The sequence below is a fragment of the Microcebus murinus genome, chromosome 13 (assembly GCF_040939455.1).
Source record: "Microcebus murinus isolate Inina chromosome 13, M.murinus_Inina_mat1.0, whole genome shotgun sequence".
Classification (NCBI taxonomy): Eukaryota; Metazoa; Chordata; class Mammalia; order Primates; family Cheirogaleidae; genus Microcebus; species Microcebus murinus.
Genome location: NC_134116.1, coordinates 21885443 through 21912730, shown reverse-complemented (window position 1 = coordinate 21912730; position 27288 = coordinate 21885443). Strand labels below are relative to the sequence as shown.

The 27288-nt window shown below is 38.8% G+C and overlaps 1 protein-coding gene and 1 non-coding gene across 2 annotated transcripts in view; one reads left to right on the top strand and one right to left on the bottom strand.

Moving 5' to 3' along the window:
* Window positions 1-8134: 8134 nt before the first annotated feature.
* Window positions 8135-27288, bottom strand: part of DCT (dopachrome tautomerase) — a 38573-nt gene continuing 19419 nt past the window's right edge. Inside the window, exons 7-8 of the mRNA XM_012769761.3 lie at window positions 12320-12521; window positions 8135-9111 (exon numbers count right to left, since the gene is read on the bottom strand). Coding sequence (XP_012625215.3) covers window positions 8942-9111; window positions 12320-12521 — 372 coding nt within the window. The 3' untranslated portion in view covers window positions 8135-8941. The remainder of the gene's footprint in view (window positions 9112-12319; window positions 12522-27288) is intronic.
* Window positions 20940-21080, top strand: LOC142875258 (U4 spliceosomal RNA). Its single transcript, XR_012922656.1, has one exon. It is a non-coding gene; the product is annotated as a U4 spliceosomal RNA (small nuclear RNA).

Sequence of the window (27288 nt, the reverse complement as noted above, 5' to 3'; positions counted from 1 at the left end):
GAGAGAGCCCTGCCAGTGCCTTGATCTTGGATTTCTAACCTTCAAACTGTGAGACGTTAAGTTTCCGTTGTTTAAACCACCCAGGGTAATCTATAAGCACTGTTCTGAAGAAGTTACTTATATTAATTCAATGCATTCTTACAGTAGCCTGTGTGTGTGTGTGTGTGTGTGTGTGTGTGTGTGTGTGTGTGTGTGTGAAACAAGAGGACCATTATTAATATCCTTTTGCAGACAAGGAAACTAAAGCCCAGAGCAGTCAAAAGTTTAAAAAGATAACATGGCAAATAAACGATAGAGCTAGAATGCAAATGCCTGTTCTCTGTCTGCCTCCAGAGGCCACATGCTGAAGCGCTGCATGCTACTGTTCCTCTATACTTAAAGGTGTCCTTCACTATGTCTTGATACATTGCTCTGTTTCTCTTGCAATCTTTAAAGAACAAAGACACAAATATTTGTACTCGGTTGAAGACATGGATTACAGCACCTGGAATTAAATAAATAAGCAGGCCAGTGCCTCTGTTTCCTTGCTTTCTTTTTAAATTGCCTGAAGATGAGTTTATTATTAGCTAGGATTCTTTATATTGCAAAAGAACCCAACTCAAACTGGTTTAAATTTTTAAAAATAAAATAAAATTGGCTGCTTCAAACTCTCTCTCAAGTAGGTAAAATGGCTGCTGTGATTCCGGACCTCACATCTTCATACTGGAAGACTCAGAAGTGAGACCGGGTCTTTTGGCTTTATTTCCCAGAACCCTCAACAAAGATCCGTTTCCAGTTTTTGGCTTTCCGTTTTATATTCATGACTGAGACACTGCGGCCAAGGGTATGGAATAGAGTAATTAGTTTAAGACAATTGGGTTCCCCCCCAGATCTCAGAGCTGAGGGTCTCAGGATGGAGGTGGAAGGAACCCCCCAAAGCCTTGCTAGAGGTTGCCGAGGCTGGGGGTTGGAGGAGTGGGGAGTTATGGTTGATGGGTACAGAGTTTCTATTTGGGACAATGAAAAAGTTCTGGAAATAGATGGTGGTGACGGTGGTATAGCATTGTAAACATACTTAACGCCTCTCAATGGTACACTTAAACATGATCCAAATGGCAAATTTTATGTTACGTTTATTTATCATATTTCACCCTCAACGTGTCCCATTGCCTTGAAAATAGCCCATGAGAGCCCTCACTAACCACTGAGCCAGTGCCGGCACCAACAGAGAGAATGATATTCAGATTGCATTGAACACTGGCCATTAATAACTTGTGGCTGGGCTCAGGAAATGTGGTGTTATTCATGAGAGCTTCATGGGAGCCAAGCACCCTTATCTTAGACCTCCCGAGAGTTCATACAGGGAGATAATCAAGGTCAAACCACTTATTAGTGGTTTGAATGGGGGGAAAAAATAGTGGGCTCTTTAACTGATATTTTCCCCTTTTTTTTTTTCTTTTTTGAGACAGAGGCTCACTCTGTTGCCAGGGCTTGAGTGCTGTGGCATCAGCCTAGCTCACAGCAACCTCAAACTCCTGGGCTCAAGCGATCCTCCTGCCTCAGCCTCCTGAGTAGCTAGGACTACAGGCATGCACCACCATGCCCGGCTACCTTTTTCTATATATTTTTAGTCGTCTGGCTAATTTCTTTCTATTTTTAGTAGAGACGGGGTCTCACTCTTGCTCAGGCTGGTCTCGAACTCCTGACCTCAAGTGATCCTCCCGCCTCGGCCTCCCAGAGTGCTAGGACTACAGGTGTGAGCCACCATGCCCCGGCCTTTAACTGATGTTTTCTAATGGCATTTTGAGTATTCAGAGGAAGGGAACAAGTTGGGGGGTTGGGGGGGGCGCTGACGGATATAAATGGGAAATGAGCTGCTCCCCTAGAAGAATCATTGTCCTCACTGTGACTACGCACAGTTAGGTACAGTACTCAGAAGCCTCAGTAAACCCAGAGAGCACCAGGGGTTTTACCTTCTGACAGCGACAAGGGAGGTGAGCAGATTGCTCTGTGATAAAAGCCACTCATCTCGCAGGCAAAAAGAAACCCGACTCCAAGACAGCCATAATTGGATGTTCTGAGTAGCAGTTGCTTGCAAACAATGAATTTACATCCATTACTCCCAGCGTCAACTTCAGAATGATTTTATCAGGGCCTGCTTTTGTGCAGCTAAGCTGCCAGATGCGGGCTGTGACAGACTGGAGCAGAAAAGGAACACGTTTGCAAGTTGCTGGGTCACAGGAGCTCTGTGGCAGTTGGAGAGGCCCGGTAACGCTGTCAAGCGCCGGGCGGACACGGAGTGGCACGGGACACGCGCCAGATCTGCGCATCGGTGCGCTGACAGCAAGCGATTTAGAGTCAGCACAGGATCAAAGAGGTGGGGATATCTCCAGCAAAAAATGTTAAAAACACAAAGAAGCCTGCGTCTTGATAAGAGGAAGTCGCTGAGGAGAGACACGCTCGGAAAGGAAACGACCTTGAGTCTGTAAAAAAACGTTACAAGCCCCGGAATTGTAATATGCCTGAGATGAAAAGAAAATGTGCTGCTCAGATGTGAGTTTGCAAGCCACGAAAGGCTGAGAGCTGTGTGCCCGCCACAGCTGAGGAAGAGGCAAAGGAGCGCTAGCTCACCGCCCGGGTCACGATGGAGATGGACGTTTCTGTTTTCAAGACCGATTATTTGCTTGTATAAACACGCACACGCTTTAGCTGAGCATCCCTCCTTGACATGAGTTGCATGATTTGAAATATAAAAAAAAAAAAAGTTTTTTTTAAGAAGAAAAACTGATTACTGGCAATAATCAAGACAACGTTTGCTATTGGAAGAAGCAAATAAAAATATTGGAAATGAAACTTTAAGTAGGAATGACGATAAAAATTTTGCTGTGTTGGAAATTAAGTCTTCAGCAAAGCGCGCCATGTAACTGCACAGGTATCAGTGGGGAGCAAGTTGATGGTGGCCTTGGGGGAAGACTCCAGCATCTCCTGCCAGCATTGGAAGTGTTTCCAATCTGACTCTTCAATTTCTCCACTTAACGTTTTTCCTTTTCCTTACTCTCCATAAAATCAGCTACTATCGTCATGTCTGGAATATTCAGCCAGAGAAGGAGACTAGCAGGTGGACCCAGCTGGAAAATTAGGGCCCCAGTTTTCACACTTAAACAAAAAAATCCCAGAATAAGCAAATAAATGGCCTACCTCTGTTTCCCCTTTAATTTTTAATTTTTTTTTATTTCAGCATACTATGGCGGTACAAATGTTTAGGTTATGTATATTGCCCTTGCACCCCCACCTCGAGTCAGAGCTTCAAGCGTGACCATCCCCCAGACGGTGCACATCTCACTCATTATGAATGTATATACCCATCCCCTCTCCCCCACCCCACCTGCCCAATACCCGATAAATGTTATTTCTATATGTCCACTTAGGTGTTGATCAGTCAATACCAATTTGCTGGTGAGTACATGTGGTTTTTGTTCTTCTATTCTTGGGATACTTCACTTAGTAGAATGGGCTCCAGCTCCATCCAGGAAAATACAGGAGGTGCTATATCACCATGGTTTCTTAAAGCTGAATGGTACTCCATGGTATACATATACCACATTTTATTAATCCTCTCATGTACGGATGGGCACTTGGGTTGTTTCCACAACTTTCTTGTGTATATGTTCTAGAAGGGAAAGCTTTACAAAACATGGAGATCATGTTTTCTTTATCATTGCTGTCCCTTTTTCAATCACCTAATATAAAGCCACTGTGGGCTCCCAATAAATATTTGCTTTGAGCTGGGTACAGTGGCTCATACCTGTAATCCCAGCATTTTGGGAGGCCAAGGTAGGAGGATTGCTTGAGGCCAGGAGTTCAAGACTAGCCTGGACAACATAGCCAGACTCCTGTCTCTACAAAAAATGTAAAAACTCAGCCAGGCATGGTGGCACATGCCTGTAGTCCTAGCTACCTGAGAGGCTGAAGCAAGAGGATTGCTTGAGCCCAAGAAGTCAAGGCTGCAGTGAGCTACACTCACACCACTGCACTCCAGTCTGGGTGACAGAACAAGACCCTGTCTCTAAAAAATAAAAATAAAAAAATTATTTAAATTGCTTTTATCACCATTGTGTCAATAGTCCATTTTAAAAAGTGAATTTTCCACAGTAAAAGACATTTTCAGACTCTACTCACATCCATACTTGAATTTAAATATTTATATCTAGTTTTAATATACTGATCCAATATTTGTTTTAAAAACTTTCCCCCAATTTTTCCTCTTAATAACAGTTTTTCATAGAAAAATAAGCTACCCCAATCTCCAGCTGCAGTATGATCATATAAATAATATTTAACTAAATAATATTCTGTGCATATTTACCAAGGCTAAAAGAGTTTTGCCCGGTGGCCTGAATTGTTCCCCCAAACTTTTATGGCTTGCTGGTAAACATTTAACATTTCAAAATAGATTTAAAAAGGAAACTGTGAGACCCTGTGCAGGAAATTATTTCCTTCTAACTTTTGTGCTTTATCTGTTCTGATTTCTGAATTCATGGCAAATCTTCCAGCATTTCCCCCCCGCCCCGTGGCCAGGCAATTAAGCACAGTAGAGGAAAATAGCTGTGAGAAATTTACTACATTGTGCAATTTTCTAATAAAACACAAGAGGGCAGGTTTTGCTTTATTGTAAGCCTAATTTCACTCCAGTGGTAATCAAGATGGTCATTGCGCTAATTGCAAATTCAGAAATGCTCAATAACGTACCAAGTGAATGAGGTAATCAGGATGTGTAACTCTGGCAGTGAAATCTCTATTATTATAATAAAGAAGGTCAAGCTCAAGCATTTCTACTTAGCATTATTTACAACCAGAACAATTACACTTGGGATGCACCGTGATAGTTCTAGCTTATGTTTATAAACTGCCAAAGGAGCAGAGAAGACAGAAGGACCAAATTCAGTCATATTCCATCCAAGAAGTCTGACTTCAGTTGACGTGGCAAATAACACAGTGGGTTAATGGTTTCTACCAAGGAGATGTAGTCCTGGTGAAAATACGTAGAGCATACCAGGCCTTGTGTTTTTGTTTGCTTTGTTGTGTCATGTTTTAGAAAACTTTAAACTTATCCTCTAGCTCACGATTCTCTTGTGTGTTGTTTTCAAAATTTCATTAAACCACCTGCCAAAGCAAAATTAAATTCACAGGGGTTATTTTCAGCTTGAACTGCTGTTATAGCTAAAGTCAAAGCACCGAGTCATCTTTGGAGACTTCCTAAAGCAATGCTGCTTAAGCCATCAGGGTGGGAGAGGCACTGGTTTGCCTGACTAAATAATTTGCCTACTAACTGCTTCCACTGAAACAAAGTTTTTAGGATATCAAAAAATGGTGGCAGGCCCTAAAATGACATGTGTGAGAAATTAGAGGAGAGGTGGGAGAAATCTTAACTTTCTATCCTGGCCCTTATACATGGCAGAATCAAGGCCTACCGATGATGGAAAGAAGATGCAACTAGAAAGAAAATCCAACTGAAGAGCGTCCCCTTATGTTAGGTTGCATAGAGTAAAATTCCACCTAGCGTTTGTACAACTCAAATCTGAAGGACAGGTTGTTGCTAATTTCATGGCAGAGAACGAGAGTCCACTCTCGTCTATTTCATGCAGCCCATGTTAAAACAGATGCCAGAGACCCTGAATGAAAAATTCTACTTTGAGATTAGTTTATTCGCTCAAAGAATATTTATAGAGTGCTCAGGCTAAGCAAGGGACTAGAGAAATAGAAAGAGCTAAAAAAAAAAAAACCTTGCGTTTTGTCCTTACCTTGGAGAAAGGAATGACCTTGCACTGGGAGTGAATTGTTTATTTTATGCACCGATGTCAATCAACCACCACCACTTTCTGAGTACTTAAGGTAAGGTCCTTTGATATTAATATAATGGCAGTGTTGCTGTACAGGGTGATGTACAACTGACCTCTAACTTCGAGTCTAGATGCAGAAGTGAACACCATGTAACCATTACCTCGTTGGCTCTAACTTCCTCCTTCTGGGTTCTCCACCAAGTTGACTGATCTTGAAGGATTACCTGGATGATCACAAGGTAGTACCCCTCCTCTCTGGCCAGTGACTTGAGGTAGCCCACCACTTCCACCCCAAGATCAGTCATTAGACTGTGGAGATATCACAGGTAACTTTACCTGTGAAAGGTTGGCATCTCCTTTTCCAACCTGTACAATAGAGACCCAGGAAGTAGTAATTACTTAGGGACATCAGAAAATAGAATATCCGTTTAAGAAGTTATTTTCAGAAGTCAAATAGTTATTATGCATTTTACATGTATATATATATATATATGTTTAGATAGATTTGTCGAGTACTCAAAAGATGGGAACTGATAAGTACAAATGATAAGTACAAATTAAAAAACAATAACCCCAAAAGATGAACAATAATCTGCAAAACATTTATTTTTATCTTCTTCTTTAGTAAGTTTTCTACTTCTTGTTAATGTGAGCTTAAAAGTATTCATTAGAAGTCTTATAAGTAGCAATGTTAAATTCTAAGCAAGATACAAATGACTATCAGAGAATTTTTGAATTAGAAGGGAATTTAATTCACAAAAGAAAGATGTTTTTGAATTTCATTTCTGAATTTTAGCTTTATACATGCATCTCTATTGAAATCATAATTCATATACCTATACTTTTTTAATACTGAAGATATAAGCATATAAAGTGATCTGTTCATTTTCTTCAAGGTTGGATTTTTTCCCCTTATCATTGAGAAGTATGGCACTGCAATGCTCAGTGACATTTTCTGAGTATATTTGCATAATATTCAATGTAAGTAAATACCAACTTTCTATTCTGCAGGTTTATCATACTTTTAGATTTGTTAAAAGGCATTCATAATTGATTTATTATAAGGTTAGAAAATGCTAGAAAATTGTATTCCTCTTATATGAACTACAAAATTAGAAAATTATTTCTCTTAGGAAGATATTATAAAACATAATACTTATAAAAAGTTGCATACACTATAGATAAAAGTAGCTAAGTGTACATGATTACTATTTATTTCTACCTCAGATAAATCGTGTTTTAGCCAAATCTTATGAGAATATGATGTATGAAAATTTTGATATACTTGAAAAATAAGCTAGAGGTGGTTATTTGCTTTATAGAATTATTCATAATAGTTCACCTATAAAAAGTAATTTCCCCTGGTGCTTTTAACATATAATTGATTTATACATAACTTTTCAGGAACATATTGACCATGCACAATTATATCTTTATTTTCATGTATTTCTCTTTTGGTTTAAAAGCAGGATTTTAAAATGTATTCTCCAACAACCCTGAGCTCAGAGCATAAACCTTCCAGAGGGAAGCATGTTAAAATGACACACTGTTGTATTTTCCATGAATACTATTCATGGCAGGAATTGAGATTTATGCATGCAACTGTAGCTAAAAAGCCCAGGCAGGGCTTCACTCCATGAAGGACTCTGGGCAATCACAATTCTCCTTGCTGTGCTGAGCCTACTGTCACATACGCCTGTCACTTTATGACACTCAACCTCAAATTCAGTTCCAACTGGGCTTTGTCCGCTTCCCTGGCTTTAGCAGTCCTATTCCAGGGGATAACACCAGTTCTTGGTGAACTTTGCACTCTCTAGTCCACTGGGATGCAGAAGGCAGCCCCAGGGCCCTCTTAACAACCATACTTTACATACATCCATTCCAGTAAGAGGGGCCAAAATGAGCCCACAGACAGGCCACCCTCTAGATGCACAGATATCAAATATGAGCAGATGAAATTTGCCTTGAAATCTCAATAACCATTGACTTCTCAGAAGTGGGGCCCATCAAGATAAGTCTGAACATCGTAATACAGATTGCCTCATTCTTATTTCTCATGATGGGATGATTGCTTAGCAGAACATCGCCATTTAATTCTCAATTGTCATATTGTGTACAGACGATTTGCTTTCCAATGATAAGACTTCATTGATTAGCATTCCTAAGTAACTGTCAGTACAGTGCAGCATTAATGATTCTAAAGTCGACTCTTAAAAATAAGCCAAGGGAATTACATGGGAGTAATTTTTCATGTGAGGCTACCTAGCAAAGGAATTGATTCAGGATCAGCCGAATGAGACCGCAGAGTAATGGGACTCTAATCAAATTGTCTCAAGTTCAGGATTATAGTCTCACCAGCCTTCTCCAACCAGCCGTCCCTGAACAGATTCTATATTTGTTAATAGATTTAGAACAGTGTATTAATTAAGCTCTATAATTGTATTCTTTTCTCTGTTTATTTATCACTATAGGATCAATGTTTATCCAACTATTCGATCTTGTAATAGGTCTAATGGTTAAGAACTCCAGATTTAAAAAAAAATCTGTAAAGTCTAATTTACACAATAGAGCTGAATTTATCCTTCATTTAATCATTTCCCCATCATATATGGAAAGAAGGCTATTTTTGTCTTCAAAGCTGGAGGGAAAAAAACTAGGGACCTTGGACAATCATCTAGCTCCTGCCACCACCTCCTCCTCCACGCCATTACAAATGAAGACACAAGTGCTACGAACCGGATCATGGTCTTGTCCAGGTCTCAAATTACACTGACTTACAAATTTAAGTGAATCCACTCAATTTTTTTTTTTTTTTTTTGGTGCTTTCATAACATGAGGAGGCTGAATCCATATGTGGAATTATCAGATATCACAAATTGTCAACTCTATCTTTATTTGATGATAGAAATAGTAGCCCCATGCACTTTAGCTTTTGTTTGTTAAACAAACAAGCAAAGCAGAAACTAAAGCTAAGCATCTTGTGTATTTGGGATCACCATTACAATAGCAGGACCCTGCCAAAGATATTCAACTAAAGGAAGAACAGTGAGGATTAGTTTGTCTATTGTCAAGGTCAGACCTATGGCTTGGCCAGCTTCTTCTCTGTGTAAGGCAGGAACACCCTAGGCTTCTGTGTATCTCCTGCTGCTTAAATGTGTCTCCATCAGGGGTGAATATCCTTTTCGAAGTCTTCTATATTGAAGGAAAACCAGCAGCACAAAAAGGCCAGCCAAAGCCACCAGTATCACCATAACCACCGAGAAGACTGTGGTCCAACCTGGAACTTGTTTGACTAAAATGAAAACAGAAGAGAAGGGTCTATAGTCAGAATTTTCATCAGCTGAATCCTCTTCAAAAGAAAAGAATAAACTTATTTGCCTCGCACATTCTTTTTTTGTTGAGAAAGCAAAAACTACTCTTGCTAGAATAAAATTTATCTTCCCCTTTCTTACGATTTATCATATCCACAATTGTTTTTCTTGAGCGAGTCAGAAATGGCATTCTATTATTTAAATACAGCTTATTGCATTTTTAAAATTTGTTATAACAAATGCTTATGCAGACTAAACCCTCCAAGGAAGTATATAACTACTTTTGTGAGTTAGAAACTCATTTGTAAAAGTGCATGCTAAAATGGTATCTGGGGAACTGCAAAATATACAACCCTCAGGTAGAGAAATTCTGCTATTGTCTCTGCCTTTTTTATAGGATGATAAATGTGTGAGAGGAATCTTATTGGCTATTATAACAGGAGACATTCAATAATAGAAGCGGATGATATTTGCACCCATTTAAATAGTTGTGAATAAAATCTGGATCTCCACATAATAAAGCCAGTCCTCTATTCAAATATATTTTAAAAACACATTTTCACAAAATTAATGGATTTCATTTTTAAGATATGCCTATCTGGCATTTCTTTAAAAATTATCTTTTCCTTAGCCAGCTGTTTTTAAATTCCTCTGAATTTGTTCTACAGCCTACACTCATCGAAGTACTAAGATTCTCTCTCTTGGCCAGGTGTAGCTGCTCATGCCTATAATCCCAGCACTTTGGGAAGCCAAGGCGGCAAGACTGCTTGAGCCCAGGAGTTGTAGACCAGCCTGGACAACATAGCAAGACCCCATCTCTAAAAAAAAAAATTGTTTTAATTAGCTGCTCATGGTGGCACATGCCTATAGTCCCAGCTACTTGGGAGGCTGGAGCAGGAGGATCACTTGAGCCCAGGAGTTTGAGGTTGCAGTGAGCTGTCACTGCACCACTGCACTCCAGCCTAGGTTACAGAGCAAATCTTGTCTCTTAAAAAATAATTATATTAAGATTCTTTTTCTGGTTCCTTTTCCTCTAGTCTCACAGAGGGCCCTGTCTCATCCTGATGGGATTCCTCCAAGAGGATTTTAATTTGTCTCTTCCTGCTACAATCTAGTAGCACCTGTTGCCAATTTCATCTTCTTAAAATACAGATTTTTTAATTCTGCCATTTCTTTGCTCAGCAACCCCAAATGACTGCCTTTTGTTATTGTCCAAATCCCCTGTCTAGCTTTTTCAAAAATTACTTTAAAAAAAAAATTGTGGTAACATGCATGTAACATAAATTTACCATCGTAACCATTTTTAGGAGTATAGCACAAGGGCATTAAGTCCATTTCACATTGTTGTGTGACCATCACCACTATCTATCCTCAGAACTTTTTCATCTTGCAAAACTGAAGCATTATACCCACTAAACGGTACCTCCCTATTCTCCCCTCCCTGCAACCCTTAGTCACCACCATTTTTCTGTCTCTATGAATTTGCCTATCTTCTATTCTCATATAAGTGGAATCATGCTACATTGTCCTTTTATGTCTGGCTTATTCCATTTAGCTTAATGTCCTTGAGTTTCATCCTTGTTGTAGAATGTATCAGAATTTCCTCCCTTTTTAAGGCTGACTAATATTCCATTGTAGGTACATACCATATTTTGTTTACCCATTCATCCACTGATGGACACTTGTGTTGCTTCCACCTTTTGGCTATGTAAATAATGCTGCTATGAACATGGGTGTACAAATATCTCTTCGAGACCCTGCTTTCAATTCTTTTGGGTATATGGATCATATGGTAATTCTACATTTAATTTTTTGAGGAATCCCCATACTGTTTTCCATAGTGGCTGCACCATTTACATTCCCACCAGCAATGCACAAGGATTCTAATTTTTCTACATTCTCAGCAACACTTGTTATTCTCTGGTTGTTTTGGTTTTTGTTTTGTTTTTACAGTAGCCATTCTAATCGATGTGAGACGGTATCTCACTTGGCTTTCTGCCAGTGTGTAAGACCCTGAGCTCCTAGGCTGTTTTGCGGATCTGACCTTAATTCACAGTAATGCTCTGTTCAAACCTTCTACCACAACCAGGCTAGAGATAGATTGAGCCCAGAAAGAGATAGATTGAGCTCAGAAAACATCTGGATTACTTTACAGGGTGAGACTTAGGGGAGACAAAATAGGCACAAGTGGGGAAAAGCCACCAGCAGAGAGGGTGTTTTTTTTTATCTTCTTGAAAAAAATTCAGATTTTCTTTATTGTTTAACTTTTCTTTTCTCAACCTGCCCTAAGATTCTCTAAATGGCATGTGGAGCCAGGCTGGGGCCTGGGCCAAAAAGAAAAATGTGTGCCCCCATATATACTTAAACAAAATATCCCCCCATATTTTGAATCAAATGGGAAAAATCAAAACAAGATCTACAATTTTAAAATATGACTTAAAAAATTAACTCAAAAACCACACACATAGAGTCGAATGTCGCCCCATCTGTGGCCAAGCCAACGTCAACCCTCATAACCCTACCCAGCAGGGGGTGGGAGGAGTTAATTGGAAACAACTGACCCAGTTTCAAAATAATGTGAGTGTGTAAAACAAATAAACAACAACAGTCTGACTTTATTTTCAAACTTCAATGGTGTATTATTCACGAATTTTTTCACTAATTTTGATTTTTTTTAAATATTGCATTATATTATTACTTTCTCCAATTACTGAATTTTCTGGCCTCCCCTTGAATTTTGTGCTTGAGGCAAATGCTGTACTTTTCTCACCTGAGCCCAGCCCTGCCTTCCAGGAATGGTCTCTAAGTCTGGCTAGTTCCTGTCCACAGATGATTAGTTCATTTTCACTTTATTGATTAGGCATTTCAAACCGCCATAGGGCCGTTGTTGATTAATTCAGAAAGAATCATCAAATCAAGTGTAGGATTAAATAGTTCCTCTGGGGAATAATGCCTCTCAAGAACTTTCAGTTTTCTAAAGCAACAATCAGCTAAGTATTCTTTTTCTGATGCTTAATGGGTAGTTTAAAGGCTCATTTTGCTAAAAACACATATTCTAGAAAATGGCCAATAAACTTAACTAGACCTGAATGCTTCAATTAAAGGTCTTGGTTTACATTAAAAAGAAAGAAAAAAGAAAGCTGCTCTAGAAGATGAATGAATCACCCATTTAGAAGATGTGTCAGTTACCTGGCAGATCAATGGCATAGCTGTAGCCAAGTTGGTCCGCAGTTAAAAAGAGTTCCTCGTTCGTCACCGGAGGGAAGAAAGGAACCATGTTGTACATCCGGTTGTGACCGATGGGCGCCAGCTCTTGAGGCCAGGCATTGGCAGGAGGATCGAATCTCTTCATCCACTCATCAAAGATGGCGTCAGTAAAGGAATGAAGGACCTGCAAGAGGGTCAAACATGGTGTTTAGGCCGGGCGCGGTGGCTCACGCCTGTAATCCTAGCACTTTGGGAGGCCGAGGCGGGCGGATTGCTCAAGGTCAGGAGTTCGAAACCAGCCTGAGCGAGACCCCGTCTCTACCAAAAATAGAAAGAAATTAATTGACCAACTAAAAATATATATACAAAAAAAAAAAAAATTAGCCGGGCATGGTGGCGCATGCCTGTAGTCCCAGCTACTCGGGAGGCTGAGGCAGTAGGATCGCTGAGCCCAGGAGATTGAGGTTGCTGTGAGCCAGTCTGACGCCACGGCACTCACTCTAGCCTGGGCAACAAAGTGAGACTCTGTCTCAAAAAAAAAAAAAAAAAAAACATGGTGTTTAACATCGATTAGTCTGTTCCAACCAGACCAGCCTGACTGGAGCGTCCTGTACAATGGAATGGAGATCTTCTCCACGAGAAGATCTTCCAGGTACCCAATCCAACCTTGATGGCATATACACTGGCATTTTTGTTAACTTTTCAAGGATGTACGAACGTATCTTTCCAAACAGGAGAAGTGAACAAATGAAAGTTCATGTTGCAAATGTAACATCCATTTGGGAACATTTGAGCCCTTCAACATGTACGTATTTGTTATTGATTTCAGAAAAAGGCAAGTATGGTAAGATATCCATTCCAGTCAATGCTCACATGCTTTGGTTTAACAGGAGAGAAAGAAGAAGATGCATTTACAAGTTGAGTATTCTAGATGTAAAAATCTGAAATCGGAAGCCCCAAACTCCAAAATTTTTTAAGCACTGACTTGACGTTCAAAGGAAAAGCTCATTGAAGCATTTTGGATTTGGGGGTTTCGGATTAGGGATGCTCAACTGGTAGAATGCAAATATTCCAAAATCTGAAAAAGTCCAAAATGCAAAACACTTCTGGTCCCAAGCATTTCAGATAAGTGACATTCAATCAGTACCAGTATTATAATATAAATGGACAGTAAGAAAAAAAAAAGAGAAGGAAAAAAATCTCCAAATTGGGGTTTCCAATTTTTCTCACTGGAAATTCCCGTCTATCTACTCATTTTATAACCCTCTCACTTGAATTCTTGGTGTTATGCCAGCGAACGAAAGTCTAAAAATGTAATATGCACACTGCTCATTTTAATTTTCTCAAGGAAGTTGTTAAAGTCCTTTTAAAATACAGTAATTATTACATATATTAAAACATTAACAGCAAAATTTCCACATTTATAGCCCTGATTTTGCAACAGGATATAAAAGTGAGAGTTCGGCCAGCCTTTATGTCTGGCTGTTAGAGCTTCTCTGTCATTGCCAGACTGGAAATTCAAAGGAGGCCAGGGAGGGGGTCAGCCTTCCTTCCCCCAGGTCACCAGGGCTTGTCGCTGCCGCAGGGTGTCTCAGATGGAGGCGGGGAGGTACTTCTTTTGATAAATACTTGTTCAATGAATTCATTCCTCCTTTCACCACTGTACCCTGCACCTGATTTATAGCACTGATCAAATTATACTATAAGATATTTGTATATCTGTTTTCCCTAAACTGTATCTGTTTTCCCTAAACTGTATCTGTTTTCCCTAAACTGTATCTGTTTTCCCTAAACAAGACCCCTAAACTCCTTAAGGTCAAAGATAAAGACTTTGAAGTCTCAGGCTCAGCATACAACCTGGGCAGAGTCAATGCTTAATAAGTATTTATTGGCTGATGACACGCTGTCATGCAAAGTTGTTTTTATTTATTTAATTTTATTTGTTTTAGAGACAGAGTTTCTCACTATCGTCCCGGCTGTAGGGCAGCCTCGAATTCCGGGCTTAAGCGAGCCTACTGCCTCGGCCTCCCAAAGCACTGGGGTTATAGGCGTGAGCCACTGAGACTGACCTAAAGTAGTTTTATTTGCATAAATGGTTTACCTTTATTCACTTGCTTTCCCATACATTCTTAATCATCTGATTCTGCTAAGAAAGAAAGAAAGAAAGAAAGAAAGAAAGAAAGAAAGAAAGAAAGAAAGAAAGAAAGAAAGAAAGAAAGGAGGGAGGGAGGGAGGGAGGGAGGGAGGGAGGGAGGGAGGGAGGGAGGGAGGGAGGGAGGGAGGGAGGGAGAGAGAGAGAGAGAGAGAGAGAGAGAGAGAGAGAGAGAGAAAGAAAGAAAGAAAGAAAGAAAGAAAGAAAGAAAGAAAGAAAGAAAGAAAGAAAGAAAGAAAGAAAGAAAGAAAGAAAGAAAGAAAGAAAAAGAAAATTCTTTCCTAATGAATTGGTAGAATAACTCTTCAGGTTTTTTTGTGTGTGTGTACGTGTGTGTACAATTCAACCTAACATTTCTAGCTGAAGCTGTTTCCTCAGTCTGCAGTGCCTTTCCTTCTGTTTTCTGGCATCAGAGTCTTTGTGGTCCCGTCCTGTGACAGCATCCCTAATCGCCCCCAGTCTGAATGCTTTGCTTTCCGTACTTCTCAGTCTCTTTAACTGAATTGCCCTTCTGCCTTGTATGACTCTTGTTTATCTTGGTACCTATTTTCTTTCTTTCTTTTTCTTTTTTTTATTTTTATTTTCATTTTTTTTTTTTTTTTGAGACAGAGTCTCACTCCGTTGCCTGGGCTAGAGTGCCGTGGCGTCCGCTTAGCTCACAGCAACCTCACACTCCTGGGCTCAAGCAATCCTCCTGTCTCAGTCTCCTGAGTAGCTGAGACTACAGGCATGCGCCACCATGCCCAGCTAATTTTATGTATATATATTTTTAGTTGTCCAGCTAATTTCTTTCTATTTTTTTGTTAATAGAGACCAGGTCTTGCTCTTGCTTAGGCTGGTCTTGAACTCCTGAGCTCAAACGATCCACCTGCCTCAGCCTCCCAGAGTGCTGGGATTATAGGTGTGAGCCACCGTGCCCGGCCCTATCTTGGTACCTATTTTCAAATCTCATCCAAGGTTCCTTCCCTCCTTGCTTTTACTTAGTTGCCCTATTCCCAGCAGCAGGGAGAGCTTTCTACCTGTGTTGTCTCCTAAGGCTATATTCAGGATGGAAAAGGGAATCAAGTGACTTACTGAAGGGATTTTTTTTTCCTGAATGGATTTCTAAAGTTCATAGCGAGGTAATCATCTAAAAAACCAAAGCATCAAATTATAAAACCTGGGCTTTTGGAGAGATAAAAGACTTTTGAATTCTAAAATCTTGGCTTTGAGTAATGGAAGTCAAGCCCCAAAGGAAGAAAGGCATAGAGTTTATTGCACAAGCATCAGCTTTGGAGGAACACATGATAATGGAAATGGTCAAAGTTTCCCATGGGTAGAATTAGAAAAAGTTATCTTTGCTGAGGGGCATCAGTCCTGGAAAATGAACTAAGCATTAGTTGTTGATGTTGGTCCCTGAAAAGGGTACTCCATGCCATGAACTCTAGGAACTCCAGATAGGATTGAAAGGTTTCCAGAAAGGGAAGTTGCCCTTCATCCTCCATGTATAACCTTGGAAATATGAAAGCCTCAAAGAGAAGTCTGGCCTGAAGCCTGGAGGCCAAGCAATAGAGGTAGAATGTGTAAGGGTGGCAAGCACTGTTGGTTGTTTACCCTATATCCATTCTTCCCTTTTTCCCCAGTAATTTCTTTTATATTTTGGGTGAGGCAATGTGCCAAACTACCCATGAGATTTAGATGCAAGCCACTGGATGGAACTTCTAGGAAAACTTTATAAAGGTGGTTGCCTCAGTTGAAAAATGACCCTGTTTGCTTTTCCATTTCTCCTTGCTGCTCCCTGGAACATGGGTGTGATGGCTGGAGCTACAGCAGCCATCTTACAGCCAATAAGCAAAGTTAAGAAAGGAAGCCACTCACCAATAATGGTAGAGCAAAAAGACAGAAGGTGTTTATGATGACTGTGGAGATACTGCACCAACCCTGAACCGCCTACCACTGGAGCTCTCTTACATAAGAGAAAATTAAATCTGTTTTATCCAGGCTTCCGTAATTCGAATTTTCTGTTCAAGTGGCTGAACCAAATCCTAAGTGATAGACAGAAAAAGTGCCTAGGGATGTACACAGGAGTAAATTTTCCAAACAAGGCCATACAATATCTCTTGGCTCACATGCTCCTCTAGAATCTTGTCACTCCCTCATCAAGGGTTGGGGTTCAACTGGTCCTTCACTTGAAACTGGATGAATTTCTGACTCTCTTATAATAAATAAAATGCAACAGAAGTGACATTTTGTGGCTTTTGAGGCCAAATGATAAATTATACTTGCGCCTGAGCCCTGAGCCAACATATAAGCAGTCCAACTGTCCTGAGGCTGCCATACTGTGAGGAAGCCCAAACCAACCCACACAGAGTGACCACATGGAGAATTCCCGAGATTTCAGGAAGAAAGAGAGATGGCTGGCCAATCCATAGCTGTTCCAATGCCTGTCCCCAACTGACCACAACTGCATTGAAAGACCCTGATCCAAAACTGCCCAGTCAAACCCTTCCCAAATTCCTGACGTACACAAATTACGAGAAATGAAATTGTCATTGTTGCTTCAAGCCACTAGGTGTTGGGGTGATCGGTAATGCAGCAATGGATAAACAAAACAAAGGGGGAAAGCCTGAGTATAGTCTCACAGGCTCACATGTACCCCAGAATGTGTAGAGAAGGTTCTCAGCCTCGATGAGAGGGCAGAGGTACTGGGAGAGGGTCAGTGATAAGGCTTAAGGTGAGAAGGACACAGCCTGTGGACATGAAGACCAGGGATCACAGAGATCTGCAAACATCTACAGCGGACACCAATACATGGCAGTTGGAAAGATAGAGAAGATAATACATATAAAGTACCTAGTACAGTGCCTTTTCTGTAGGAAATGTTTATGAAATGGTTGTTATCACTATGATGATACCATCAGTACTATCGTTATTTTAACTAGAGACAAGGACTTGTGGAAGAAGAATAAAGGAATTTGTGTTTTTCAGGTATGTGGGGCCTACTGGTATCTCTGAAATCACATGCTCTATACATATAACCCGTGTAAAGCTAGGCATTTGGGGCAGCACGTGGCACACGGCTAGCATTTAAGAAATAGATTCATATTTATCAGTGCCTGCTCTGTGTCAAATACTGTTCTAAGCACTTTGCCAATAATAACATATTGAAGCCTCAAAACAACCTGATCTGGTAGATAACCATTTGCACTATTTCGCTCAGACTCCTGCAACAGAACACCAACGACACAGGTAGCTTAAACAACAGGTACTTATTGTCTCACAGCCAGAGACAGTTGTCTCACTTACAGGAAGGGAGAAGTCCAAGACCAGGATGTCAGTAGGGTTGGTTCCTTCTAAGTACTGTTAGGGGGAATCTGTTCCATGTTTCTCTTGTAGTTTCTGGTAGTTTGCTGGCAACCTTCAGAAATCCTTCCCTTGTAGACCCCTGCCTTCATACTCACACGTGAGCAAGTGTCTATGTCCAAATTTCCCCTTTTTGTAAAGATACCACTCCCTCCTCCAGTATGACCTCATCTCTATTTAACTAATTATATCTGCAACTACCCTATTTCCAAACAAGGTCGCATTTTGAGGTATTAGTGGTTAGGAATTCAACATATGGATCTGGGGGCACAAATTCAATCTGCAACATTATTATCCTGCTTTATAGATGAGGAATATAAGGCACACAAGTGTTAAGTGGCTTGCCCAAGATCACACAGCTGATATGTGGTGGAGCAAGAATTTGAACCCAGGAAGTCTGGTTCTAAAGTCAGAGTTCTTAGTCAACATACTTTGCTTTCTCTAACCACCACTCTGTAGAATGATCATTAATACAATTCTCAGGGGCAACCAGAATAAGAAAAATTGACTTTGAAGCCATATCCCCAAATCTTAACAATAGGGAAAAAGTATGGAGTTTGAACTATGAGTCCTAAACTGATCATGAACTTTTAGATACTGTCTGAATTCAAGTCAGAGATCAAATTGTGATTAGAACAAGAGACAGGAGACTCTCAGGATTTAAGAAAGACGCAGATTTAGTGCTGCAAGAGGCAAATAACTTTTGGGAAGTACAAGTGTACTGTACAAAGTGTAAATAATTAAGGAGGAGAAAAGACTCCAAACAATTCATAAACTGGAGAAATAAAAGAATAGGGGAAAATAATGAGAGAGTACAGCTCTCAGAAGGGCTATAAAACATTTTATTAATACAATAAATGCTCTAGTAGGAACTATATACAGAGAACCCAATTTATAGAATGTAATTTTTTTTAAAGGCTGGTGTGTGCTAAGAAGATAAAAGAATACAATAAACGAAACTGCTGCAAGCAATAACATATCTACAGGCTAGAAAGAAAAGTAGTACAACCTATAGAATAGGTATTTTTGTTAGAGTTGTGGACATTGTTTCTCAGCAAGATACTTTGAGTTGCTCTTCAGAAACTAATTGTATCTTTGTTACACACAAGTTGAAAATAAGCTCAGTTAATATCTCTGTAAAGGTGAAATGTCATTTGAGGATAAGAAAGAAAAGCAAAAGTTAAGTAAAAGTATATTGTTACCTTTTTCTTTTTAGTGGAAAAGTAATATTGTTATCTTTTATCTGCTCTAGAGATACATAGCTATATTTTGGTGTTAGAAATTGAGTGGTTCAGAAATTAGGTTCCTAATTTTGGTATACAAACCTCTTCCAGCTTATGTCAACAAAATAAGGATAGGTACACGAAGGAAAAAATACTAGATTTCAACTTTGGGGCAATATTGAAGAAAATGTGATGACATGGGCTTTCAAAGTAAAAATGTTTTAATGTAACCCTTGCAGAAGAAAGTAATCAATCAAAAAATATTGCACTTGCAAGCATAAATAAAATAAAATACAAGAAAGCATACATCTCTTTTTCAAGATAATCAGAGGATAAAGTTACTATCAAAGGGCCTTCACCTAGATGGCTGTAAATTCAAATTCCTGTCACCCTTGTGAAAGAGAAGAGACTCTGCACCTGGAGAAAAGGGGCCACAGAAATCTTATCCTGCCTACAAAGATGTGTGCACATTATCAAAGAAGGGTACACTGTGGTTTTCAACCTCTTGAGTTCATGCCTTACTATCCAAGAGGCATCATTTGTAATCAGACTGAATCTGATTATGGTACCATGATACCACTCTGGTCCTCTGAGAATCAGAACTGAGAATTCAGGTGTGATCACTCAAAAGTTACATGGTAGCTGGGCGCGGTGGCTCACGCCTGTAATCCTAGCACTCTGGGAGGCCGAGGCGGGCGGATTGCTCCAGGTCAGGAGTTCGAAACCAGCCTGAGCAAGAGCAAGACCCTGTCTCTACTATAAATAGAAAGAAATTAATTGGCCAACTAATGTATATATATATAAAATTAGCCTGGCATGGTGGCGCATGCCTGTAGTCCCAGCTACTCGGGAGGCTGAGGCAGTAGGATTGCTTGAGCCCAGGAGTTTGAGGTTGCTGTGAGCTAGGCTGATGCCACGGCACTCACTCTAGCCTGGGCAACAAGCGAGACTCTGTCTCAAAAAAAAAAAAGTTACATGGTAGACATAGACACAGATCCATATGGAAATCCAATTTAAAACTCAAGGTAGAAGGCATAAATAAAAAGTTGGGTCAGAATTTCTAAATGAGAGAGTTCCTACTGGCATATTTCTAAAAATCATATTTAATCATGCTTGTTATTTTATGGAGATATTTATTTATTCTTGTCTTGTTCTACCAAAGAGTTGAAGGAATGTATAATCAGGATGTTAGTTTCACATTCCCTAAATAAGTCGTATGTAAAAGGCATGAAATAGTGAAGCAACACCCAGGCTCTACATAGTTGGCTAGGCTCTGTCCCAGGAAGGTGGGCACTCCACAGAAAGCATATTTTAGTGACAGATGAGAAACACTCTCCTATAGCTTGAATGTGTGTGCTCCTCCCCTCCAAATTCATATGTTGAAATCCTAACCCCCTTTCAGCCAGCTGATCAAACGGCAAATAAAAAGAAAAAAAGAGAATTCCTAACCCCCTGATGTGATGGTGTTAGGAGGTGGGGCCTTTGGGAAGTAGTTAGGGCATGAGGGTAGAGCTCTCTCGAGTGGAATTATTGCCCTTATAAGAGAGACCCCAGAGAGCTCCTTCCTTTCAGCCATGTGAGGACATAGAAAATGGCCACCCATGTACCAGGAAGAACGTCCCCAATACCGAACCTGCTAGTGTCTTGATCTTGCACTTTCCAGCTTCCAGAACTGTGAGAAATAAATGTTTATTGTTTGAACCACCAAATTTATAATGTTTTTGTTATAGCAGCCTGAACAAAGCAAGACTCAATCACAGGAAAAAAAGGACATTTGAATTGTAATAATGTCTTCTAGGCAGTGTCCAACAAGGATGGTGGGTTTCCCATTTTGCTATAATTTTCTTTCCCTATCCTCTTATCACACCCTGGGAAGGCAGAATGGAGCTTTGCACAGTGGCAGTATCATACCCAATGAGGTTTATCCGAGGCGCGATTATTGCTAATTGAAAACTTTTCCCAATGCCCCGCCATGACGACTTGAAATATAGCCGGCATTGGCAATTTTTGACAGTCTCTACAGAGACTGAACTAAAAATATAAATAAATAAAGACAGAATGGAAAGTATTTTTCAGGCATTTTAGGAGAGTTTACGTAGGACACACCCTCTTACAGAGATTTGTATAATAGCATTGTATGCAAAACATTCATATGCATACATACAATGTATACAAGATAATGTTGTATAAAAGATATAATAGCATATGTCTGTAGCAAGAGTATCAGAGCATTAGAAATTCAGCTGCTAAACCTTTGAGGAAGAAAGCTTGTACTTCAAAGATTAAACTCTGAACAGATGTAAACAGAAGACTACAAGCAGGTTCTGCTATTAGTATGTCAACTTTAAAAGAAGGGACTAAGCAGACAGTACATTTTGCAGAGAGAGAAGCAAGGTGATGTTAGAGGAGATTCTAGATGGAGACTGAGCTACTCCCGGGCTGTTTATGGCTACAGAATCATTAACACTCTAAGAGAGAAGAACTCAAATCAATGCTAGAATCGCCTTAGATTTGTATATAAATGTAATGGTTTGCCATTATATTTACACTTTATCAATAATGAATTATAATGCATCCCTGACTATAGGTTTAGTTCTTCTCAATAGAGTATGTGTTTATCCTTAGAAAGCCTAGAGTTGAAAAGAACCCGTTCAGGTGACATTTAGCACCTGTTAAGTTAAAGAAAACAAACCATTGCTCAGACTGAGTCCAGATAAATCCTGCCACTCTGGGGCCCCTCCAAACCGGTGGTCAGTCACCCTCTCAGATACCTTGGCTCTTACAAAACTTACCAAAGTATCCTAGCACTCTGGGAGGCCGATGCGGGAGGATTGCTCAAGGTCAGGAGTTCTAGACCAGCCTGAGCAAGAGTGAGACCCCGTGTCTACTAAAAATAGAAAAAATTAGCTGGACAACTAAAAATATATAGAAAAAAATTAGCCGGGCATGGTGGTGCATGCCTGTAGTCCCAGCTACTCGGGAGGCTGAGACAGAAGGATTGCTTGAACCCAAGAGTTTGAGGTTGCTGTGAGCTAGGTTGATGCCATGGCACTCTAGCCTGGGCAACAGAGTGAGACTCTGTCAAAAAAAAAAAAAAGCCAAAACTTACCAAGGTGTTATGCTACTTAGGAGGTTGTCTCTGTATATCTGTTATTGTAAAACTGTATATTATAATAAATAAGTAAACATGGCATTTTAAAAACATAAATACATGCTCAGGATAAAACCAATGGCCCTAACATTTCAAAAACCATGCAAAATTATTCAGACCTGCCCTTCGACAATCAGGGTTGATTCCTATTAACATGCTCTCACAGTGCTAAATTTCCTCAGCTATAATGAAAGCAATTATAAAGGGATTGAGTTAAGAATTGTCTAAATTGACAAAAGGCAAAATTGTAGCTGAAAGGCTAGACAAAGGGAAATTTTTTGAGTACGAAACTTTTCTTATAATGTCTGATCAGCCACTTAACTATTTGGTTTGACCTTGAACACATTTCTTATCCTCTCTTAACTTTATTTTCCCCAAATTTAAAACAAGGAGACTCAGACTGGAAGATGGTGTTAAGATTACAGAAAAATAAATAAATAAATAGATAGATAAGTAAACAAATAACAAGGAGAGAAGTCTAACATACACAGCTCTGTGCAGTTAAAAGATAAAGTTTGCATAACACCCAGCATAGAGGCTGCCACAGAATAAATGCTCAATAATAGAACATCTTCTGACAAAACTTTATGGAGCATTTACTAAATGCCAAGTATTGTTCTAGAGGTTGAATATGTTATCAGTGATCAAATTAGTTTCCTATAACTAATGAACACTAAAAAACACATCTTTATATGGTGAGATTATGAGGTTTTCCAGAAAAGTAAAATATCAATACAGAATGTATTTTGTTACTCCCTTCCATAGAGAACAAATTACTTTCGCTAATTCTGACTTCTTTGAATCGTTAGGTTTTTTTTTCTTTTTCCAGAAGTCATGATCCTACATGAATAGACAGATCACAAAAAAGGAAATGCAAATAGATTTTTTAATGTGTAAAAAGCATACTGACCTTCACTTATAAGAAAAGAAATGCAAATTAAAACTCACTGAAATACCTCTTCACACAAAAAAAGGATTTCTTTTAAATAGCTTAGATTACATGATTGCACATTCTGGTTTTAAAAATTTGATCCATAACAAGAATTTTCTCATATTTTGAAATAATTTTGGCAAATATATAATAAAATTTAATACTTATACGATAAAAAAAAAAAGAAATACCTTTTCACCTATCAGATTGACAAAGATGCGAAAGTGTGACAACACAGGGACAAAGAGCATAATGAGCCAGAACAGGGAACTGCTGCTGCTCGGATACATAGATGTTAGGAGGGAATATCGTTCAACCTTCCGGAGGCAATTTGGAAATGTCTATTAAATTTCAAATGCATTTATTTACCCTACAAACCAGTAGTTCTATTCTCTTTATTTACCTTACATGTTCAAGGTTATCCATTGTAGTGTTGTTTGTGAAGCAGAAGATCAGAAACCCCCTAAATGCCCATCGATGGGAAACTGGTTAAAAAATTTTAAATATCAAAATTAAACAATTCAGGATAAATCCATGCAACAGAATACCATAGAGACATAAAAAAATGAATGAGAAAGCCTTTTATGAACTGAAATTATTTAAAATAAGTAAAAAAGAAAGAGAGAGAGAAAGAAAGAGGGAGGAAGGAAGGCACAAAAGTGTCTATAGCATGCTATCATTTGGATAAATATACAAACATGTCTGCTTATATATTTATAAAATATACCTGAAAAATTAGAAAAAATGATACTGGATACCTGGGAGATAGCAGTGATACAGGGACTTTATTTTGTATCTTTTACATTTTGGACCTCTTATGTGTATTATCTTTTTTTTTTTGAGACAGCGTCTCCCTCTGTCACCTGGGCTAGAGTGCCATGTCATCAGCTCAGCTCACAGGGCTAGGCTCAGAGTCCTGGGCTCAAGCAATTCTCCTGTCTCAGCCTCCCGAGGAGCTGGCATTACCGGTGCATCCTACCATATCTGGCTAATTTTTTCTATTTTTAGTAGAGACAGTATCTCGCTCTTGCTCAGGCTGGTCTCAAACACCTGAGCTCAAGCGATCCTCCCACCTCGGCCTTCCAGAGTGCTAGGATTACAGGCATGAGCCTCAGCTCCTGGCCTTGTATTATCTATTTTAAGATTTTAAGATTAAAAGATTTCATCATACAGATGGCCCTCTATATCCATGGATTCCACAGTGGCAGGTTGAAAATATTTTTTAAAAAAATTTAAAAAGCAATATAACAATAAAAAATGATACAAATTAACAATACAGAATAACAACAATTTACATAGCATTTACACTATATTAGGTATTATAAGTTATCTAGAGATGATTTAAAGCATATGGGAGGATGTGCATAGTTTATATGCACATATAGGGAACTTCAACATCCTCATATTTTGGTATACAGGGGCGGTGGGGGTTCTGGAACTAATCTTCAGGACATTGAAGGATGACTATAATTGTAACTGTATAAAACATGTTGAGAATATGAAAGGAATAAGCAGAAAAATTGAAATGGAATTATAAGCAGTTTAAAACTTTTTCACCAATATTTCTGTAATCATAAATAATATAAAAGCTATTAAATCACTAAAAATAAAAATTTGACATAAAACTAATTTTATTTTAATTTCTAAAAATATTAGCCAAATTATGATTTTTCTTATTTAAAGAAGAACAAAATGGATCCATTTTTAAGTGCTTCACTCTTGGGGGCAAAAAGCAATGTCCCATACATTTTTTTAAAAAATTTCAATTAAATTCTTAATAACTCAGTAGTATTTTATACTTGTTATTGTGACCATTTTATTTTATGAACTCTATGGTAGCCTAAAACAATAGCATCAGAAGGGAATTGTGCAGTTCATTAGAAATTTGTTTTTTAGACATTCATTTTCTCTTGCTGTATATTCCTAAAGTGATGGGCCTATCTTATCCAATCAAAATTAGCAATATTAAAAAATACTAATGGTAATCAGGCTACCTCTATGTCCTAATCCATTTAGAATTTCAATGTTCAAAGTGGAAACCAAGCACGGGCTGTCCAGTGAGTATTAACTGTGTAACTTACAGACCACCCGTAAGTTTTAGAATGTACTTCCTAAAAAATAACATCCAAACATACTCTTAAGAATAGTATCTTTAGGAATCAGGAAGAAAATTCCTAGTGCCTAACATAATTTGTTTCTTGGCAGTTGACTCAACTATTTAACTTTGCAGTCTGTTGGGTTTTGTTTTTTTTTTTTTTTTCATTTCTGGATTATATCTAAATTTAATATTGAAGACAGCACTTAGCATTTCTGTGGCCTAATCTTATTTCCCATGATAAATGTGTGCATTTGCTCCAATTACCTTAGGAATTATTAGAATTTCAGAGATTGGTTCAGAGTTTTTCCTGTATTTTAATGTTCTGCCTGCTTTTGCTCATTATTGTGATCACATACAACTTTATACCTCTATTGCTTGAAGAGATTTCACAAAAAATAATTTTAATAAATGTCATGTGCAGTATATTTGCATGAACTGCCTCATGAATTTGAAATTCCAGAAGCTATAACTCTGTTAACTGAAATGCTTTAACCTGGATCTCAATATGTGAAAAATCATTTAAGGCCAAATTGACTTCAACATAAAACTCTTTGAAAATAGCCTAAAGTAATGGTGAGTTCTGGAACTAGTGCCAAAACATTATTCCTTCTGTGTCTTCAAAAAAAGGCTGTGGCTTTTTGTTTATTTATATGTGTATGACACATACTACCAAAAAACCCACAACATTTTAAATATTAAAGACATTAAAAGTAATAAAGACAAAGATGATTAAACATCTAACATCCTTGAATCGCATGTAAGTCATGGAATTTCTCATCCATAAAGGTGTAATGTGGGCTTCAACCTAAAGAACAGGAAGAGAAAAGTGACTAAAGAGATATCCCTACTACAAAGATGAAACATTGATCCCTTAGAGCAGGGGTTGGCAAACTAAGGCCTGAGAGCGAAATCAGGCCCACAGCCTGTTTTTGTAAATAAAGTTTTATTGGAACACCACACTCAATAGCTTATGTATTATCCATGGCTGGTTTCATGCTACAGCAGCAGAGTCGAGTAGTTGCAACAGAAACCATCTGGCCTGCAAAGTCTAAAAATATTTGCTATCTGGCCATTTATACAAAAATGTTGTCAGCCCGTGTACACTTAGTGCACTTCCTAAAAAGAAAGAGACAAGATTTAGCAATCCTGGAGACTTGAAATGCTGAAAATCAAATTACTAACATCACCGTTAGTGGGAGAGAAAGGTTTAGAGTATAATCCTCAAATTATCAGAGGATTCCACTGTTCTACCTATAATATTTTAGAGAGTACTAAATAAGGAGTATTTCTGACATTTTCCCTTATGACTATAGATTGTGTGTATAAATTATATATTTGGCAACATATGTTTTACCAAAAATTTAATTAGAGATGTATAGTATAGATAAATACATGTACAGATACATAGCAAAGAAAGCAGACACCAGAAAGGCTTGGCATAAATTGATGGCTGAAGTAGTAGCAAGAAAAGTGATCTGAAATATTAAGTTAGAACCATTGAACAATGCAGGATCCCAGAAAATAGCAAAAATAGCAAACTCTCAGGTAAGCCCTCACCTTGTTAGAGGCTGGGTCCATACTTCTGACAACCCCTTTATTTATTGCTTCCACACAAATATGAGGGGAGAAACTTTTTTTTTTTTTTAGAAGGAAGAAACAGCTCTACCAGCTGCTTCCATCTCAGGATTTCTTGCATCTCACCAGACCACCCTTTAATCTACATGGGAGCCCCAGAAAGCCACTGCACACCATCCTTCACACCACCAGGCGAGCTCAGCATCATTGGAAGCTACACCTTTATTCTCCCTCTTCATCGCTCCTTCCTTTGTACCCTGGGTTGAGTAAAAAATAGTAAATCATCTTTGAAATAACTCTGACTTTGTGCTTGTTAGTGAATCGCCTTAGGACACAACTGTCTGCTTTGGAGAACCACAGAAGGAAACTTAATTAAGGTTTGGAAATTCAAACCCAACACACACGGTTCTCTAATTCTTTCCCACTGACTACCATAAAACACGTTATTATTTTTATGATAGCATTCACAATGTACTTGA